Source organism: Choristoneura fumiferana, chromosome Z, assembly GCF_025370935.1.
Source record: "Choristoneura fumiferana chromosome Z, NRCan_CFum_1, whole genome shotgun sequence".
NCBI lineage: Eukaryota > Metazoa > Arthropoda > Insecta > Lepidoptera > Tortricidae > Choristoneura > Choristoneura fumiferana.
Window position 1 is genome coordinate 9,863,739 of NC_133472.1, and position 21,904 is coordinate 9,885,642.

At 38.3% G+C, this 21,904-nt stretch overlaps 2 protein-coding genes across 2 annotated transcripts in view; one reads left to right on the forward strand and one right to left on the reverse strand.

The window, feature by feature from the left end:
• Nup54 (nuclear pore complex protein Nup54) overlaps window positions 1-2,884 on the forward strand; it is a 36,973-nt gene extending 34,089 nt beyond the window's left edge. Inside the window, exon 12 of the mRNA XM_074085556.1 lies at window positions 2,120-2,884. Within this exon, the coding sequence (XP_073941657.1) occupies window positions 2,120-2,253 (134 nt within the window). The 3' untranslated portion in view covers window positions 2,254-2,884. The remainder of the gene's footprint in view (window positions 1-2,119) is intronic.
• Window positions 2,885-2,984: 100 nt separating this feature from the next.
• Window positions 2,985-7,201, reverse strand: LOC141426562 (uncharacterized). The gene is made up of 4 exons (XM_074085566.1): window positions 5,758-7,201; window positions 5,440-5,651; window positions 4,923-5,070; window positions 2,985-4,823 (listed from the first exon to the last, which is right to left on the reverse strand). The coding sequence occupies exons 1-4, from the start codon at window positions 5,878-5,880 to the stop codon at window positions 4,119-4,121; spliced, it is 1,188 nt and encodes a 395-aa protein (XP_073941667.1). The 5' UTR covers window positions 5,881-7,201; the 3' UTR covers window positions 2,985-4,118.
• Between the last annotated feature and the right edge of the window lie 14,703 nt (window positions 7,202-21,904).

The window sequence follows — 21,904 nt, forward strand, 5'->3', positions numbered from 1 at the left end:
TGTATTTATTTTAGGCCGTTGTACCGCAGCTTATTATCCGTAACCTTTTAAACGGAAACTTTCTTAAATGTTTAGCTCAAGACTGGTTAATTTGGGGTCTTTTTTGGCAAGATAGGTAAGTGCTCGTAAAGCGCTTAACAAACCATAGTGCCGCTAAAGTATAGCAGCTTAAGTTTCGATTGTGAATTTGTGACTTAAATCCAGCTTTTGTGCAGCTGGTTTGTGCTATTTGGGTAGCTAGCAGCATAAAAATATTTTTTCTCGGGCGGTGGAGTACTTTGAATCCCTCGCTGCGCTCAGAATTCTATTCTAGAATCGCTTACTCCACTCTGGACTCAAAATAGCGCCTCGTCGTAAAAATATCATTTTGTTCCTTTGTGATACAATCTCTAAGTGATCAAATTTAGTTTGGGAAAAAATGAAAGATTTTTTTATTGGGATTTTTGTGAATTCAATACAAAAGCGCTAATACTGTTAGCTTGTAATTTGTTATGCAATTGGGCCCAGGTCCAAGTTTTGGCAAGTAAACTTCACACAATTAGGTACTTTACTTTTATGAAGGTATTTAATGAAATGATGACAATAAGATTAGTTGTATACGCTAGGTTTCTCCAGCAATAACAGGTGAAATTAAAATTCAGTTTAGACTATAAAAATGAGTACTGTGTTAAGTTGCTCTGATTTATCACAGTGCTTTTATAATTTGTCACTGTTTGGTGTGTGAACAAACAAGTGCAGAAATATGCAACACCTCCAAAGCTAGTATTATCGGTAAATTAATCTATCGTTTGTCTGGAAAGAGAACATGGGAGTCGGGAGGGGGGTGCAACGGGGTGCACCTGCACCCCCCCTGGCATGAAAGAAAATATTATTATATAAAACAAGACTAAGATACAGAATTAAACCAATGAATGCACCTCCCTATATACAGATGCAAATGCAAAGTACCCTTCTGAACATGACACATAATACATCATGAAGTCCTAAATAAACGCTAACTTAGATAAGTTAGCTTTTCATTGCATCCATTTGACAGGTTGTTATAATTTTAGACATTTATTGGTGTCATTTACCTCTCCGTGTCACGTTTAGTCGCCAGCAGAACATGAGATTACCCCTTACGCTTTCACTCTTATTACGTTGGCATAAAGTTGTAGATTAATTTTAGCTCCTTAACAGTTTATTCACTTCTGTTGACTGGATACTTACCTTTTTTACCCCGGTTCTTCCATAGCTATACCCAGCTTAATAAATATGCCGTATTTTTGTCGACTATAATAGTGCTGTTACTTTCTTTATTTAACATAAAAACATGCAAATACTGATAATGCGTCATATAAGGAGATTCACTTCGGAATGAGAGAAAATAAGCTGGAAACTCGTATACAGCTTCATTTTGGTGTCCTAAATGTTGTCTCAAAAGTCACACTTAATCTCGTGTTCGCGTCGTAAGTTATTCAAGGTCAAATGTCAAAAAAGGCAGTTTTTCCCGATTATCTCTTAGTCATTGAAATATCATTAATAATAAATTATTTATTTGATTTTTTATTTAACTTGCAATGTTCGTATGTACGTATATGTCAGAAAATACGTAAGTGATGTTCCAAAATTTTCAAACCATTTTTCAACCACTTCCTGGTCTCCGATATAGCTTAAATTTGGTACACTTATGTATATTTGGTGACAATGCAAGATAAATGGCACCATAAAGCTGATCTCATGATGGAGCGGAAGGTGGGCACGGGATCTCAGTAATAAAATGATGTAGCCTCGTCGAGTTTGGGGCTCATTTAATTTGTCTTCGCAAGTACTCTTCACCTGGATGATGTCCAGGATCCTGATGATGGAGCCGGAAAGTGACTACAGGATCTCGGTAACAAAACGATGTAGCCCCGTAGAGTTTGGGCTCATTTGATTGGTTTTCACGAGTACTCTTGTTGTCTACATTTAGGACACCTTGCTTGAGCTGTATACGAGTTTCCATCTTATTATCTCTCATTCCTTAATTGACTGAATCATGAAAGCTGCGTGTAAAAGTAAATCAGTGTTCTACTTATAACTAACTATTACTATCTAACGGTGACATTTAAGGGTTAACACTAAGCTGATTTTACACCAGGTGCCCAAGAAGACTTGAAACAGTTCCTAACCCTGCAACAGCGCGGCATGGCTCATCTCTTAGACACGACGCGCAAAGACTTGGATGCTCTCAACACCATCGCCGAAGGAATGTCCCGCCTCGTACGGGCCTAGCGAACGGGCTACATTAGAATCTACGTCGGTGTGAAGAAACCTCCGTAAAGACCACATTATAACTACTTCGCAAGGCTATGCTGCCGGCTACTACGCCAACTTCCACTTGTTCCCATACGTTGTGCCAGTGGTGTATCACTTGGACGTATTCGCAAAATATGAAACTTTCACTGACAAATGTATAGATAACCCCTTCTTCATTAACCCTTGCTAACCCTATGTTAACTTATGCCTTTATCTGTCACTTTGATATTCGTCTTTACGAGTATGGGACAGTTAAAACACATTTTGCTACAACAGGTTTGTAACATTTTATGAATGAGGGGGTTAGGCTGTGGTACCATTGCCATTATAAACATCGGAGCTGCTTAACTGCTCATAAATATCTTAACAATTGTTCAGATATTTTCAAGCACTCAGACCGTTCTTTTGACGACTGTACTATTCAGTTGTGCTTTTCAAATGTGTTTATTTTCATATTTCACTTATTTGAGATTTGGCCTTGTTGTAAAAGGTAAAAAAGTGGATTTTATCTGAATAATAAATTTGAACTTGTGGAAAGAGGTCCCCCTTTTTATTACACAAACGCGAGTGTAGTTTAAGCTTGTGGTAAAATAAAGTATCTTGAGTACTAGTGCACTTTCTTTTATCGTGGACATACCTAAATAGTTCAAAGTTCTACCTACTTGTATGACGTGAAAGGGATGGACGATTAATAATAATCAGGCAGGAATCCACGGGGTAAAATTTTATGACAAGTAGTGAGTTCCTGTATCGATAATCTCAATTATCGATGCTTGTCCCATAGACTAGTAATCGCCCCCAGTAGTGTGTATTTTTTTAAGTATTGTTCTGATGAAGTTCACACAAAGCATATTTTAAATGATTTATTTATTTATTTGACATTCAGCCACCTGCAATGGATGCATCAGTCAAGACGGAGACGTTTAACGCCCAAAAATTTGGAAAAATTCTGATGGTATATTTTAACAACAGTGGATGGGACAGTAATTAAGAAAAACAATTATGATGAGTATCAAAAATCGTTTTTAAAAAAGAAGAGAATTACGTTATTATTTTGTTAAATTTCATCAATTTTGATAAAAAAATAAAAGTTCAATCACTTGATAAAAAAATATTTTTACAAAATAATTTGAAGTGATCACTAGTATTTGGAACAAGCATCGATAATTGAGATTATCGATTTAGGAACTCACTACCTGTCACAAAAATTTGCCCCGTGGATTCCTATGTGTGATAATAATATGCGTGTGACAAAGATAGGTAGGGGCGTGACGTTTCAAAGTAGGTGCTACTCGTAGGTATGAAACTGTTGCTGACCATTATAATTTGCCGTTCTATTCTGTGAATACCTAACATTAATTAGTATTTGATAATGTAACATGTAATATTGTATATATTAATCGGTATTTAGATCACAGATAGCTAACTGTTAGACTCAGACCCCTTGTAGGTAGTATTTAAAAAGTATTCGACAACGGGCATGGAACCATCCTGACTGTTGTTTGTAGTTTGATTTAACGTACTTCTTTGTCTACAGTTACAATTACTAAAATGTGTAACTTAAAAAAAAAAATTGTAATTAATGAATAATCTGTTCATTCGTTGATTAAGTTTCATAAAAAACAAAGCAAAGAGCAATTTGCCGTGAGATAAAATGCAAACACTTTGTCATGTAAAATATTTGCATAGTGATAAAGATGTGCTGAATACGATGAATATCAGCATCAGAATGCATATGTTTGTTTTTGCCGTGTTTTTGTTCCCACATGACTTTCTTCAGGGTTTCAATGAGAAACGTTTATAATAATTTAAAAATAATTTATTGGATAATACTTTGAATACTAACTTTTGTTGCTTAAATCTAATGGCAAGTCTGTGCGGATAGGCAGTTTGTCGAGTCTGCTCTCCCGTCTGACGCATTTCAAGTTTAGTGGCATGTCCACGGTTGCGGTTTCCATTGTTTCTCTGTCTGTCATTGCGGCGTCTAATCGCGGTCGTTCTTCGTACGTGTAGGCTTTTTCACCGACCGCGGGACGCAACACAGGGTAGCTGATGCTGTTAGAATAGTAATTTCTGTATGCGTGCTCGTACATCTGCGTGTACTCTACGTAGGACATTTCATGGATTGGCAATCTTAAAGGGTACATGGGCTCCAAACTTCTAGTGTAAACTGGCTCCAGAATTGGCGCGTATGGAACAGTGGGAATGTTATCGGCCATCGGCAGTATAGGGTTGTAAGGAGGTATTGTTGGTGAAATGTTTCTGGGCGGGCTGTATTGTACGTGGGTTGGTGAGGACGGTTGAATGTTGCTGTGGGAGAAGCTATTCTCTTTTGCGGGCGAGCTTGTCTCTGGGCTGTTTGGCTCCTGTGCGTCGCGGGCTTTCGGCGTGAAGTGTTTGTAGGTTTTGACGTGTTTCCTGAGGCTGGACGGATCGGTGTACCTCTTGTTGCATCCTGGCACTTTGCAACAGTACGGCTTGTCCACTGTATGCGTTCTTGTGTGTTTGAAGCGATCGCTCGAGTTTGAGTACGCTTTGCCGCATCCCTGTCAAAGAGTAAAATTATAAGTTTCGCAAAGTCCAAAACGAAATTTTCTATTCATTTACATTGATAATAAATAATGAATAGCGAAGCTAATGTTTACCTCATATGGACAGACGTAAGGTTTCTCGCCGGAATGTGATCGCAGATGAATCTTCAGGTTTTCTGCTCTTGAGAAACTTTTGTTGCACTGGTTGCATGTATGCGGACGCTCGTTGGTGTGCGTTCGTATGTGTACTAGCATCTTATACCTGTTGACAAACACAAATTATCAGTCAAATTTTGTGTAAAAATAATACCTGTAGATATTTAGTGAATATATCGAAATTTCCGTAAGAGTAAGCCATCCATAAATTATGTGACACACATGGTGGACCAGGGATTTGTGTGGCAAAGAAAACGGAAAAAAATAGAGTTGACATAATATGGTGGTCCTAAGAAATTGCATGGCAGGTGTATATGTATTACACAGCGATTAAGATTTAATGTGGCTGTTGAAATGTTACAAAGCGTAGATTAGGTACTATTAAATACTGAAAATGTAAAAAAAGATCTGAGCTACAGGTAGTTAAAATGATAATAATAATCTGTCAAGGAAAAATAACATTTAAAAAACTAACCGTGCGTTAAATCCCCTTTGAGGCCTCAAGCAGTCTCTCCAGCCGCAGTAGAAGAGTCCGTCTCTGTGCGCGAGCGCGTGAGTGCGCGCAACGTGCGCCGACAAACGCACGACGCTGCTGAAACGCGCGTAGCACCCGTGCCAACCGCACACTATCTCCTCATGAGATTCCCGCTCTGGGGAAGAACCGCCTGACGATTCCTCCTCTTCCAACTGAAAGAACACCATCTTTTTAAAAATAAATATAATATCGGCTGGATAAATAAATAAACACAAGAAATAATCTGGAAATAATCTTTGCAATCCCAAAAATAATTACCTGTGGCGTGGGTAACATGACAGGCCTAGCGACGTAAGGCGCGAAACGTTCGGCGGGCATCCAACGTTGCACCCTGCACCCTTCCCCTGGCATCTCCGTTCTCCATTGCGGAAAAAGTAACATTTTTACTGAACACTATCGTCTATCAATCAAGTTAATCACTTTACGTGGTCACCGTTCGGCATCTACCGAGACAATGATGGCTAGCGCGCGCATCGCTTACTTATAAAAGTCTCGGAGTGACAGCGAGCTGATAAGCGAACGAAACCCCCGCGAATATGCTTCGCGTTCCCCTTGGGAAAACTGGTTAAAACTATTCCGTGCCGTACGAAAAGTAGCTAATCAGGCTCGTGGATTGTTTGTCCCGTTTTAAAGTGACAGAGTGGCGTTGGAATAGAAGTGGTATTTGCTTGGCTGGGTACGGGAGGCGGTTCTGCGAGCGTCGCGTAGTAATGTGGCTGCGCGTTATCACCAGCCGCCTGCCGCGGCCGCCGTCCAGTTATTACCGGTACGATAGGCCGCAGTTCAATAGGTGACTGATACGACGGTCAGTGTAAAGCGATCTCAAGTTGATTCTTGAAATAAGTTAGTTTGTACATTGGCATGAATATTTGGGCGTTATGATATTGCAGCACTTAGAGGTTGCGCACGACGGTGATCGATCATGATTTGCAGAGTTCAAGTGAAATGGGCAAAAGCAGCGTATCAACATGGTTACTAAGCGAACGAATGGGTAATATAAAATTAAAGATGAATTACGCAAAGTGTTCTTCCCCACCTTTCTCCACAGATATTAATTAAATAGGTGTTAGTGGAAAAATGTGGGTTTCCCTCGTCAAGCTATTGTACATTTTGTTTTACAAACCATCAATTTACTTTTAGAGATGAAGATATTTGATCATAAAACACGGCCATTACGCATTGTACCTATAGGTAGTTTCAGCTTATAAACTCAAAGTAGGTATATTGATGAGTGCCTAAACCTTACATCCTTGTTAAATACTAAGTAAGTACCTAATCAAAATACTTTTCGGACTTTGATACGAACCTTAGCAGTTATTTTGAGTTATCTACAGATTAGCTAAAAAACAATGTCATTGTTAAAACCTACCTAGGCGTCTTTGTTACTACAAAAACAAAATTTAGAATTTGGGTTCTGTGTAGTGTGGAGTCACCGTCGTACCGGTATATAGTGGACCTAAAATGTTCTATCTAACCTTCATCAACCGCATTTGCCGATAGAGTCGTGTTCACAGTAGATTTACCTACCTTGATCGCAGCCTGACCCATATTTTTATCCTACCGACTTCAGCAATAAGACAGCAATTTGTCTGTGGAATTGTATCACACAAATAGAAGGATTGATTCCGATGAGGCTTTTTGTCATATTGAAAGAAAGAGCTTTAACCGCTATGATTCTTAGCAAAGTTTGAATAAGGGGTCATCCATAAATTACATAACAAATTTAGGGGAAGGGGGGGGGGCAGGTGGTTTGTAACGCACGAACAAAATAATGGCGAATTTCATAGTAATATGCGTGACAAGAGGGGGGAGAGGAGGGTTAGGGTGCTAAAAATGGTCAAAATTGGTGTGACGTACTTCTTGGTTGGCCCCTAACGGGCCTCTGAAATGAAAATATTGTAGGTAGGTAACTTTACGACCGATTTATCAACCTTTCTAACGACGGGATCGTGTACTTTATTTATTCCATTTGGATCGTAGGCTAGCCTGGAGAACATATCCGAGCAAAAAGGGATCAACTCGACCTATGATTCCGTGGGTTGTACTGGCTGCTTGGGAGAAACAGCGTCCTGTCTCTAGACAACAAGCTTTTCATATACAAAACTGTTCTGAAACCAATATATGGCATCCACCAGCTGTGGCGCTCTGCATGCGACTCTAACATCGCTTTAATACAAAGAGTTGAAGACTTTATACTTAAGCAAATTGCCAATACACCCTGGTTCATCAGGAATTCAGAGGTCCATCAACATCTAAGGATTAACACAGTGAAACAAGAAATTCAGTCATATTCAACAAAATACAAGAAGTGACTTGAATGCCACCCTAACCAGCTGGCAGGGTTACTCACTGAGCCTGACCAGATATGACGTCTTAAGAGGCGCAGAATCCTATAACATGATCAACTAATATGAAGATTCTGTCACAGATAGAGCGGTCTCTCGCGGGGGAGCCAACTCTACACGCCATCGATCACGCAACTCATCTGCTCATAGTCCCCCGACTGATCGCATGATAATATTAAAAACTTTATTTATTACTTAATGACATCATTTTCTGCAAATAATTCCTATTAAACGTTCTCTGAAGGAATGTACTTATATGTACCTACGTAGTAATCTATCTATACTTCTATACTTAATAATAAAGAGGAAACATTTGGATTTTTGTATGTTTGTATTTTTAACCTCCGACGCAAAAAGATGGGTGTTATAAGTTTGACCGCTATGTGTGTCTGTGTGCCTGTCTGTGTGGCTGTGTGTCTGTCTGTGGTACCGTAGCTCTTAAACAGGTAGACCGATTTGGATGCGGTTTTTTTTATTTGAAAACAGGTTTTCCAGCGATGGTTCTTAGACATGTTTTACCAAAGTCGGTTCAGCCGTTTCAAGATCATCAGCTCTTTTGTTCGCTGCGGTAGGAATCTTAGACGCATAATGGGTATATACTTTACTTTCAAACATATTTGGGACCTAAAACTTGAAACACCAATGTATGCAAGATTATGGAATTCTCGGCCTGATGCTGCAGCCAGGATATCCAGAACACTAGTAGGTACACTTGATAAAACCATAGCAGATATATCGTGTTTGGATTCGTTTCGATCAGTATTTGATTCTACATACAATGCAATGGTGGCAACAGGATGAGCTGATGCTGCAGCCAGGATATCCAGAGCTGATGCTGCATTCGTTTTGATCAGTAATTGATTCTACATACAATACAATGGTGGCAACAGCTGATGCTGCAGCCAGGATATCCAGTACACAGTACACTTAAAAAAAATATAGCACATATGTTGTGTTTGGATTCGTTTTGATCAGTAATTGATTCTACATACAATACAGTGGTGGCAACACGACGAGCTGATGCTGCAGCCAGGATATCCAGTACAGCAGTATACTCTTGAAAAAATAAAGCAGGTATGTCGTGTTCGATTCCTTTTGATCAGTATTTGATTCTACATACAATGCAATGGTGGCAACACGATGAGCTGATGCTGCAGCAAGGATATCCAACACACTAGTACACTTTTGAAAAAATAATATACCAGTTTTAAAAAAACATGAAATAAAACAAACTTAAATTAAAAATTTAAAAAACCCCCGACACAAAACAACGCCAGCAAAAATAAAAAAAACGCCGCCAAAAAAGACAACTAAAAAGTAAATAATAATTATGCACTAACTAGCTGTTGCCCGCGACTTCATCTGCAAAGAATTCGTTTATCCCTATCCCGCGGGGACTATGCTGATTTCCCGCAAAATTAGCCAAAGTTAATTTAGTATAAGTACCTAGTATTTTTTTTTATCTAAGCGTCGGTGTCGGGGGACCGCTAAGGTAAATATTTAAAAAAATACAACATATGTAAGTACTTTAGTTTCCTGTTAAATATCTACAAAAAACTTCGCGCTACCATATGTCCAACTATTGTAGTTATGTCACTATAGTCTAGTCTAGGGTGAATGAGCATTTACTAGGCAAGCGTGCTCCATCGTAGGCCTCATCCTCGCTTTCCATCAGGCGTGATTGTGGCCAAACGCAAGCCTATACAGTATAAAAAAAAAAAACTATAACTACTTTTTCAAATCGGACATGCCATTCAAAAGATATTACCACAGATATTACGAATTAAAAAATATCAGTCTAACCAAAAAATGCATTTACTCTACGTTGACGCGCCCCGGCTTCGCGCGGGTGGGTGTAGTTTTTGGGAAATGGAGCTAAAAAATGCGTGTGTGAAGTGCCCTTGATAGAAATCTTTTTAGAGTTCTGTGCCCAAAGGGTAATAAAAACGGGACCCTATTACTAAGACTCCACTGTCCGTCTGGCTGTCACTAGGCTGTATCTCATGAACCGTGATAGCTAGACAGTTGAAATTTTCACAATATTTATTTGTGTTTTCATTCAGTTTATAAATAAATAATTAAATTAAAATAAAATAAATATTTAAGGGGGGCTCCCGTACAGTAAACGTGTTTTTTTTTGGTGATTTTTGCTATGTCTAATGTTGTATAGGTACGGAACCCTTCGTGCGTGAGTCCGACGCGCACTTGGCCGGTTTTATTTTATTTTGCCCGTGCGAACCCGGGGCGGTTCGCTAGTATAATGATATTTTTTGCATCTATAATTTAAAAACTAAGAAGCATCTATATAACGTCGAGGTGTATGTACAGTCCATTGCAAAAATATCTATCTATTCGAACTACTCAAATGTATTGTACTACGGCTTTATTATTATTATTTATTACGTTGGAATAAGAGTGCGGTATATATTTTCGGAGCGTTGGATAAGTTCATGTTTATACACGCGACTGTACAACTAAACTACATTGCCCGTCTAAGTCCTGAAAGTCCTGATTGTCTATCATGTAACTGTTAATTTTACGAATTTTAGGAATTTTACCTAAATATGTATAGAGTTGTAAATTGCTAGTACCTTTTTTTTCGGGGAGAAAATGCAGTTACCCATTCCGCCCGGCCGGGGGACCGGGACGGGTATGTGTGGTATGGGGCAGAAGGCCCCGGTCTACCCACTAAAAACTCCCCGGAAATTCCTCCTCGCCGCATGGCGGCAGGGCCACTGGAACGCTTGTGGCTTACTTCGCGACCCTGCCTGAAATTGCTAGTACCTACCTATTACGGTCAAGGACTTTATAATCCCTGACCCACCATGGAACCTTTTCAAAGGAAAAGTCAAGGAAAAGTCATTACGATTTTCATTGTTGATTAATGTGATGTCACGTTTACTGTGAAATGGTTCCGAGGTGGGCCAGGGATTAAAGTAGGCACTTGATCGTACCTGTCGGGCAACGTAGGTATAGTGTCATGCATTAAGTAGGGGAAGTTCGGGCAGAATGACAGGATGTTTTGATTTTGGTCAATATTCATGGTTTATCATGGTTCCAACGGAAGAACAGCGTCGGCCCAAGGTTGACATCATGCTGAGTTGGGACCATTTCGTGACAAATTTGTCTCGATTTAATTCCTTGTTTCTTTTTATCCACTTTATAAATGTCACGATTAAATGTTTTTCTTTCTTTCTATTTCTTAACCTAACGTAAAAATAATCATTTTTATTATTCATTTATACTTAATCAACTTTAGTTCATTGGCTATGAGTAATATTAATATAGGCTTTTAGCTAATTTGCAACGAATCCAAAAAAACCATTTTGTCCATTATATACGTAGCATGGACAAAATTAAACACAAGGTATGTGAGGATATAATGCACATTCCAATTTTAAGAAGATAGGTCGCTAAAAAAACTAAGTTTTTTTAAAAAATACTTTTTTTTGAGATATCAGAAAATTAAGCTGTTCTGTGACAGCATTCAGCGAGCTTAGAAATGGAAAAAAGGATTTAAGCAATAAATATAGGGGCACTCATCATCATCAGTCAGCCATCGTCTTTTAGTATGTACGTCGTTTTGTCCACATATAACGAAAACATTATAATAAAATAAATCATATCTTATTAAAACAGCCGACAAACGCCTTAAAGTCAATATAAATCAAGAGATCATATCATAGTTCATTAATTTTAATAAATATAATTACGAATAGTTTCGCAGAGTTGTAAATATGGCTGTCACGTGTTGCAGTACTTATAGGACACTTCGACAGCCCGCCGATTTCAAAATAAGCCAGCCATGCCATTTTGTCCATATTTACCCTAGATCTCATGGCGATAACGCCCTCCTGTGGGCGCTGGAGGCCTAAAGGGGGGCGGTAAGGAGCCCAGAAAAAAAAACACCTTTGTACCTTCATTAGGCGAGACTAATATGTTATTGAGGTTTCAAAGGTGAAAAAAAATGGGGGACGCTACAAAATAACTAATTTTCAAAATGGGCGTTAGACGAAATAAGTTTGGGAGCCTCTGATATAGATCCTTATTGTAGCAGCTATCGCATGCTTCACATACTTATTTCGCGTTATTTCACCACGTATAAAAATGTCTGTAATCAGTTGCTGTGAGTTGTGTGCAAATAATGAACGCAGTAAAAATAAACAATAATTTAAGTGTAAAGCAGCTCGCTAGTGTTTAAGTCTGCTTTGCGAAAGCTAATTACGATGCCTAGACTAAATGTGTTTCATATATCATCCCAGCCCATATACGCCCCACTGCAGGGCACAGGCCTCCTCTCAGAATGAGAGGGTATTATAAATATATCTAAGTACCTACTTAATCAGGCTGCTTAGCGAGTTAAGGATTGATTGGCAAAGTGAATATGTGAAACGAATGGTGATCGGATTTTAGGTCATATCTTGGCAAAGTGGATTTATGGCCATCTACATAGCTGACTGCCGTGGTGTAGGTATCTGGCAGGAGCTTCGATAAGGGATTATATCGCAAGGCTGTCGGAAAATTTCGGTGAAGCGACGTAAGCGCAGTCTGGGCAGGTTATCTAATCACGTGCAGATCTGTTGGACGTCGCGTGCTACTTCTGGTCTCCCGAAACCATGATCCGAACATTCGCATTGTCTTTAATCCGTACAATGATAAAGCATCGTTGTTCTGTAAACAGCGAATCCTCGAGCAAATACACCGTAAACTACTGCGTCATTAGGTACCTATGTTGTGTTTGTAGTTAGTTTGAACAAGCGGGTGGTGTTATCAGTAGTGTGTGTGTGCGAGCGTGGCGCGCGTGTGTGCGCCGGCGGCCGCAGGGGGCCGCCGCCGGCACGAGCGCCGGTTCCAACCGGATCGCTTATCAGGACGACACTGTCGCGACGTGAACATATAAATGTTGTTAATAATAAACGATTCAACATAATATTGAGTTGTGACATTGTAAAAATGAAATTGACTTATGTTGTCAATAATAATCTTAAATGCCGTGTCTATGCAATGTAGTCTGGGCAGTGGCTGCTTAAATGTTTGTATTTTATATTTTCATGAATGGTTAGAGAGTAAGTATCGAAATATCAAAAATATAAAAAAACCAGCATTTTTTTAGGCAGAACGTCTTAGGGTTTTTTTTATGATTTAGATAGAATGTATTATTGTACCTATCACTTACTGTACTATTATACCTCAAAATCAAAGTATGGGACTGAAGATTTTATTTAAATGGGGCATTAATTATATTTCAATAAAGTTCCTCCGATTGATTCAAAGAACATCAACTTTTCATTGGGGCTGGCTGTAGCGCTGGTCCTAGCCTTTGATCAGGGTACAGCAAGGCTGTCTTTTGTCATCCTTTGGTCGAAGGTTTCAATTGTCACCCCCTCGCGTGCCTTCAAAACCAAAAATTTACCCAAATGGTACTACGTGGGTACTCATGTTCTTAAACTTTGTATTTAAGTACCTATGTTGGATGCAGGCTGCATAAAATGACTAATGCTCTATCTAGTGCATGAAGTAAAATCTTTGTTATAGACTAAGGCAATGCCGACAGCTACGAACAATAAAAAAAACTGTGTTTTTATAATTCGCGAGCAAGTGCTCCGTTTCCAAGTATGTTAGCGTCTTCAGCCATATCCCCACAGATCGCTTTACTTAGGCAAGTCCCCATTTTTTTATGTCCACTTGTGTCTTATTGCTTCTCACATTATGGGTAGATGTAAGGGTGTGCGAAGAACGGGCAGCGCTTCGCAAACCGGTTTGACAACTGAAAGGTGATTTTTTTTAGTAAAAATGTTATCAGTAAATTTACTGTCCAAATATGTTTGAATAATTCAGTTTTTAGACCCCCAAGCTGAATCCACCAATATATCTAACAGGAAATAAAACAAAAACCACTAAAGTGATTATTTCTTAATACGTCTAATTTCTACTAGGAAAAATAATAAAATAAGATTTTTTAAGTCACATATTATCAAGACCCAACAATGATTGGAAATTACGTATTTTGTTAAACCGATATAACATGAGCAGCAAAAATTAGTACAAAAAGTCTCAAGGCACGTTAAAAAGACATACCTAAACCTTAATTGTACTTACCTTTTATGCCACTATCGTGATTAATTTTCAATTTTTACTTTAGAAAATATGAAGCCTTTTTTAAGTTCCTTTAAAAAATAATAAGTGGATTTTACATGTTACAAAGAACACAAATAAAACAAGTAGTAAATAGGCTTATAGCAATTTCGCCTGATTTTACAGAATTATTAAAGATTATATTTTATACAATTTTACTGTCGCGGTGATAAATTTTGGTGGATTATTGAAGAATATATTCGCAAATTACCAGACCTAATTTGTAATGCAAAAAATTGCTTATTGTAATGAATGTTGATTTTACTTAGATCGAAGGTGTTAGGTGACTGAATCAATAAACATCAACAGTACAGTCAATAAAACATTTTATTTTAGCTATAAGTAAGAATAAGAAAATAACGCCTGCAAATTAATTGAACTTTTCCGCTGGTATGAAGCAAGGGCCGTTCATAAGTCATAATTAGATTGTATACCTACTAGAACTAGACCAATGCGTTCCACGTGCATAGATAGCGGAGCTAAGGTGCGTGTTTTAATGGGCTAACTTCGTAATTTATCCCCACGAGCCAACATAATGTCGGTGTTTACTTGTCCGTTATCTATTGGATAGTCAGAGGGGGCAGGCGGACGGTACCTGAGAGCTGGATCGAACTGGTAAGCGGTTCTCTGCCGGCCATACTTTATTTCATTACGTGAATTGTGTTGAATCGCTAATTGGATGCATCAGATTGGTGGAAGCGATGTATTGAGCCTACAGCAATGTTTGTTTCCAATGATCAGGCACGAGCGGCTCCAGTAACTACTCCTTTGTTCTCATCTTCTCGACTACGCATGCAGCCAGACAGTCGGTGAATTGATAAAAAAGGTGCGTGGAAGATTTTGCATATGAGCACTCGACATGAAGGCCATATCTTTGGCTAAAACATCGCCCAGACAGTGAGCTAAACGCGGAACTGATAAGGCTTATTTAGCTTTTACCTGCATTTTTGGTGATATAGAGCGTGTGTTCTCAAACTGTGCCGACGATGTCTCGGTGTGCCGAAAAGTCAATAGGAGACTACTGACTACTTTTACTTGGCCTTTCAGTTTTCGTATTATATAGTATGTAGTGTAGATCTATAATATTTTGACTATGGAGCCGTAAACATACACTTAATATAGGTAGGTGGTCTAGATCTAAATGTCGACATTTTATCCCAGATAATAATTTTATTGGATGAATTCGAAACAAGCAAACGAAAATGTTTCTAATGCATCGTCAAATCAGCTTATTATTTCATGTACCTACATGTTTTATTTGCTTATATACCTACTGTTTGTAGTGTGCGAGAAAGAACTTAATAATGAACGTGACAAAAAACGGAACTACCGCGGCTACCTTGCAAAGCGTCACTTTTTACAGTTCGCCGTTAAAGTTGCTGTTTTGTATTTTTGGTTCGTGGATTTAAGTTTATATTTTTAGATTAATGCAATAGTAATATAAAGCTAATAGTTATTATTTAATAATAAAAATAAAATAATCCGCCCTCCTGCAAACGTCACGCACGTTCATAAGATCTTTGTCGCAATATTGTCCTGTTCTTATTAGGAGGTGATTTTTTAAATCACGTTTGTGAAAATATTAGTCGAAAGTGCTATTTTTTTGTTGAATCTCGATCAAAAGTCGATTACTCTGCATTCGAAGATTTTTATCATTTTCAAGTAATCGGACCAACTGGTAGTTCTTTACTTTGCTGATGTATGGAATAAAAAAACTAATATTAGCAAGCGTGGCAGTAAAATATGTTACATCTGAAATTAAGGATAAATTAACCTGCAACTGCGCGGAGTGTTAAATTTTGAGAACCCCTGAAATGGAGAAATATTCGCGATAACACCATCCCAATCTACAGTTGCTTATATTATCCAAAGATAATCGCCAAAGAGACTCCACGCACCATACACGATTACAGTCTTTCTTAATCACGGCAGGAGCACGTGATTACGTGATTGCAATTATTTTGGGGAAAAATGACAGCTTTATTACACTGCGGTCTGCATCTTGAGGTCTGCTCAATGGACAACAGGAGTGTGGACGTCAGTTCCTCATCGTCTTTATCTCTGGCCTAGTATATAATCCATACTATCCATACTAATATTATAAATGCGAAAGTAACTCTGTCTGTCTGCCTGTCTGCAGGGCTACTACGAAACTCAAAGTTCGTGTCGTGCGGTCCCTTTGACACTTATACAATTTCATACGAGAGCGAGAGGGATGGTACGATACGAACTTCGAGTTTCGAGTTTCGTGGTAGCCCTGCTGTTACGCTTTCACGCCTAAACCGCTGAACCGATTTTGATGAAATTTGGTACAGAGATAGAACAGACCTTGGGAATGAACATAGACTATCTTTAAATAATTTATTGAATCAGGCGTTACTTTGCGGAGGTCCATGTCAATGAACTAAAAGAATTTCCTTGCTCACCCGCGAATTGTAGAATCGGTACATTTTGGGTAATAATAATATTGTGTATTATTATAGGTGAATGGTTTGAATAACAAACATGTTAAAATAAAATTAAAAAAAGAATTAGAAGATAATTTTTCGTTAAACTTTTTGGATTTGACAATTACTAGATTTAATAATAAACACCAATTCAAAATTTACCGAAAGCCCACGTACACAGATGCCGTGATACCAGCATCATCTAATCACCCGTGGCAGCATAAATTAGCAGCTTTTCATTGTTATGTACATAGATTGTTATGTAAATATTGAGTTTTGAGTATTGAGTATTGTACCTCTTTCTAGGGAACATTTTGATTTAGAGTTGAATACTATTTATCAGAGCGTTGTCAAATGGTTATACTAAATCAATGGTAAATAGTTTGGTTCAGATGAAGCAGGCACGGATAGTGAATAGCATACTTTACGCCGTGTTACCATCGCAGTCTTCTAACAAATATAGGTGTAGCATTTCATACGTTGGTCGTTTATCTGATAGAATTTATGGTATTTTAAAATCAAACAATGTTAAGGTAGCCTTTAAGACTAACAACTCTTTGTACTCTAAACTTTGTAACCACAAAGAGAAGGTAGATAAAGGAACTAGATTGAGTGTATACAAGCTCACTTGTAATGACTGCAGTAAAGTATATGTTGGTCAGACAGGTCGCAGTTTTAATGCTAGATTTAAAGAGCATGTTTCGGCATATAGGAATGCGCATCCTGATAAGTCGAATTTTGCCAAATATTTGTTGGAATTAAATCATTCTTTATCGTACTCAGATTCGTATGAAGTGTTACATTATTGTGGCAAGGGGTTTCGTCTCGATGTTTTAGAATGCATGGAGATAATTAGATACCACGGTATGGGGTCCATTATTAATGAGCAGGTAAATGTATGTGGATGGGTTTGTGTGATTTGTGTGTGTTCTTACAGTGTGACGGTGGAGGAACTGCATGAACACCCATTTTTTTCATAAGCTTAGCTATCGTAAGGTCGCGGGTGAGCACGGAAATTCTTTTAGTTCATAAATTGAAAGTTTAAGTTGAAATAGGGGATGAAAGTTAATATGGTGAAAGTTCGTCGCCGTCGAAGATAAAACGATGAAATTTGGTATTTAGGCCCTTCATAAGAAATAAATCGATATTTGTTTGAGCTTTTTTGCAAATTCGACCTGTGAGGGGATGAAAGTTTATATGGAAGATCGTCATTGTCGAAGATAAATCGATGGTTCTTTATGAAACTTGACATTTGGGCACGTTATAAGAGATAAATAGATATTTGTTCGCGCGTTTTTTCAAATTCTTCCGGTGCGTGGGTGAAATAGGGGATAAAACTTTTTTTTTATTCGACTGGATGGCAAACGAGCAAGTGGGTCTCCTGATGGTAAGGATCACTACCGCCCATAAACATCTGCAACACCAGGGGTATAGCAGACTTTATATGGAAGATCGTCATTGTTGAAGATAAATCGATGGTTCTTTGTGAAACTTGACATTTGGACATTATAAGAAATAAATAGATATTGTTCAAGCGTTTTTGAAAATTTTACCGGCGAGGGGATGTTAGCAGAGGAGATGATGCAGTGTTAGCAGTGCCCTTTAAACTCTTAGCAGAATGTACGCAATGTGGGCTCATTATAGATGAACAGACATGAAAAATTATGATTTTCAGATTTTTCTTATTTATTGTGCTATATACGAACTCTTGCAACTGATAATGATGGGCAAAGTGGCAGGCAAAAGAGCTGTGGGTCGTAGGAAGAAATCGTGGCTACGCAATATCCGGGAATGGACGGGAGTTAAGAGCGCCGCGGAGCTTTTTAGACTGGCAAAAGACCGAATTAGATATGCGGAGCTGACTGCCAACCTTCACTAGTTGGAGAGGAACTTGAAGAGAGAGATAAAAGCTTTCTTTATGCAAAAAAAAAACCAAGTTTCTAGGACAGTCGGAAGTGCCCTAGTACTTTTTCTGTTAAGGCGATTTGTATGGACACACATTTTAATGACTGTAGCTTTTGATTGTATTGACTTAGAAGTTTCATTTTTTCACAGCTTTCGGGACTATTGACCTGAGTTTAGGGTTTTAATCTCAATTCGATACCGATACTCCGCGCGTTTACAAGATAGAGGATCTTGACAGACATACGGAAGGACGGTAAGCAAAGTGATCCTATAAGGGTTCCATTTTTCCTTTTGAGCTACGGAACCCAAAAAACATGTTTTTCGGCGCTTTTCAAATTTCTATTTACTTGAAAATATGGGGATGAAAGTTCTTAAGGAATTCCAAACAAATTTACTATAAGTATGTTTATCGAAAATATGAGTAGCTATGCTTAGTAAAAATGCCCTCTTAATTATAATCCTACCCTCCTAACTTACAATAAAGGACGTAAGGTGTCAAGAGTTCAATATGAACAATAATAATTAGTCCTTTTGTGTTGGCAGGGTATAATACACGTCGTATTGCTAAAATGTGGCTACCCGCAAAATATTTTTGTTTTACCAAAGAACATGGATTTATATTTATAGCAATGTATTAAAATAGGTTATTTTCAGTAAACTGTGGAAGTTTCTATGTGCTATTATTGGCAGAATAGTTATCCTAAATAAATTAAATACTTTCCAAAGTTATTATTCCACGCGGACGAAGTCGCGGGCAAAAGCTAGTAAATAATATAAGCGAGTAGGAGAGCACAAAGATAGGGAAGGTGCTAAGTCACACGAGCAGTAGATTATATTATATTATATCCATTAACTATACCTACCTACATACAATCAATGATAGAGCAGAATAAGACATCGGAGGGTCTTCGGAGGGTTTCCAGAGAGTTTGCTTTCGTAGAGCCTTAATCCAAATGCTTTCCTCCTCAAATTAAGGCAAAGGTATATGATAAAGTACGCCGCCTCGTTAGTTATATCCAATTTCAATTTGAGTAAACAACGACGTCGAGACAACCAGGGGAAACAATTAGGTTAACAACATTTAAATCACGAAATTGCATCCAAATTGGTGCATTATCCAAGAAAGACGTAGCTATAGCCTTGGAAATCCCTGAAACCCATACATGCCGTAATCATAATATTTGAATCTCACGCACTCACCATAATGTCGCCTTGATGCAAACAATCACCAAATAATTGCACTCCAATGGAATAATAAATCAATAAATTTAAATAATATTAGGTATGATTTGAAAATGGCCTCCACTGACGACAGTCAAAACTCTTGTGATGTCGACTTTCCCGCCAAAAGATGAACGCCGTCGACCACACGCGAACTACGCCAAAATAAAAAATCGAAAATAGCTGATATTCTGCCGCGATGAAATTAAAATAGTCGCGTTGCGCTGTACCGGTATGTCCACGGAACACTTCGCATTTGTGTGTAGTAGTTACTTCCAGGAGTCCACGTATAGTTAATAAATATAATTAATTTAATGACATAAGTACCTACTCGTATTATATTTTCGGCGAATTTTAATTGTTTGCACCTCACTATATGAAATATTACAACGCTAAAGCCTTTTTTGAAAGTTACTTCATTCATTATTCATTGTTTTGTTAAACCACTAAGTTACATTTAATTATATAATAAAAAAATAATTATATTCTATCTACAGTAGTGCCTTCAAAAACCGGCAAATTTTGTGTCTGGCCGTATTCTTGTTTATTTTGTGCCAAATTAAGCTTAAGTAGTAGGTATATAAAACATCTTTCATCTTGCATCTACTGCGATAGTTTCCTTTTCAATTTGCTAATATGTATGTATGTATATCTAAACTTACTAACACCAGGATTCTGGTCATGGTCAGCATACACGGACAGACAGAGACGGACTCCTCTAAAAGGGTTAGATCTCAATTTTAGAGCACCTTCGTCTAGGCCACAATAGAGCTCTCGCCTGGTTCCATTTTGACTGCGGATACGGAAGCCGGAAAAGTTGATTTGAGTGCAATTTTATATACCAATATATAAGGTATATAAAAGGTACAGGTATAATTTGTAGAAAACTCAGTTCTAATTAGATATTTAATCCACCAATTAAAAAAAAAGATGGCAACCTATATCTACTACTGCCATTTGTTAACTTGCTTTCTTGTATTTTTTTTTCGGGGATCCTGTAATAAACTCTAGTCGCAGCAGGGCTGCTACGAAACTCGAAACTCGAAGTTCGTGTCGTGCGGTCCCTCTGACACTTATACTATTTAATACTAGAGCGAGAGGGACCGCACGAGACTAACTTCGAGATTCGTAGTAGCCCTGCTGTTATTGCATAGTTTATCTAGTGATGAGCCTATAGTACTTACACCATCCTTACTATCATTTTGCAGGTGGTAGGACCTTGTGCAAGGTCCGCCCGGATTGCTACCACCATCTTGCTCGGTAATCCTGCCGTGAAGCAGCAGTGCTTGCACTGTTGTTTCGCCGCGGCGTGGAGAGTAAGACAGCCGGTGAAATTACTGGCACTTGAGGTATCCCATCTTAGGCCTCTAGGTTGGCAACTCATCTGTAATACCCCTGGTGTTGCAGGTGTCTTTGGGCGGTGGTGATCTCTTACCATCAGGAGACCCACTTGCTCGTTTGCCATGCAGTTGAATAAAAAAAAACCTGAATTAAAAAAAAATCCACCCTGAATATTTCGCAAACACATCACTGAATCGAAAAATCGTCTTGGAAACCCTCTTGTAAACAGTCTTTTAAAAGACCTATCCAACGCTACCCCGCACTATAGGGTTATTCGAGAAAAAAAATCACCGCCACTTTATGTCTAGGTATGGTAGGTACTCTAAAAAAGTTGTTTTCAGTTTTTTTATTTCACGACTGTCGGCGTGACTTATATGTATATTCATGCCAAATTCCAGCTTTCTAGTATTATAACGGTCTCTGAGCTTAGGCGCGGACGGACAGACGTGGTGAAACTATAAGGGTTCCTAGTTGACTACGGAACCCTAAAAATAGACAAAAGTGTAGTATTAAAAGTAGAGGCATCGATTCTGGAAGAGCAAACTAGGTACAACATTTCTATTCCTCTTATAAATTCTTCAGCGACGAAGCACCGTGTAATCGGACCTTGAATTACAAAAGCGCCCATAAGGTGCAATGAAATAAAACACGTTTCTTTATTTATTTGCTTCATACAACAGCATATTTATTTATAGCAACATTTGAAAATTGTTTTAGTTTGCATAAAAATCAACAACTGTCAACTGATCTAAAGTAGACAAGATAGGTACTACAGGTGTTATTGCATATTCATTTTATTATTTTGACGGCATTGTAGAATGGCAAATTTTAGGCTGTACATGTACCTATTACCGCATCACATCTTGACGCCAGTCGAACATGCGTGGTTAGTAATTTAATAGATGATTACGTTGACGACATTAGGTATTACGTTGTGGCAATGTGCCGTGGTAGTCAAGCCAACATTATGCCAACGGCCATTCCATTACTCTTAAGTAAGTTAAGTACATC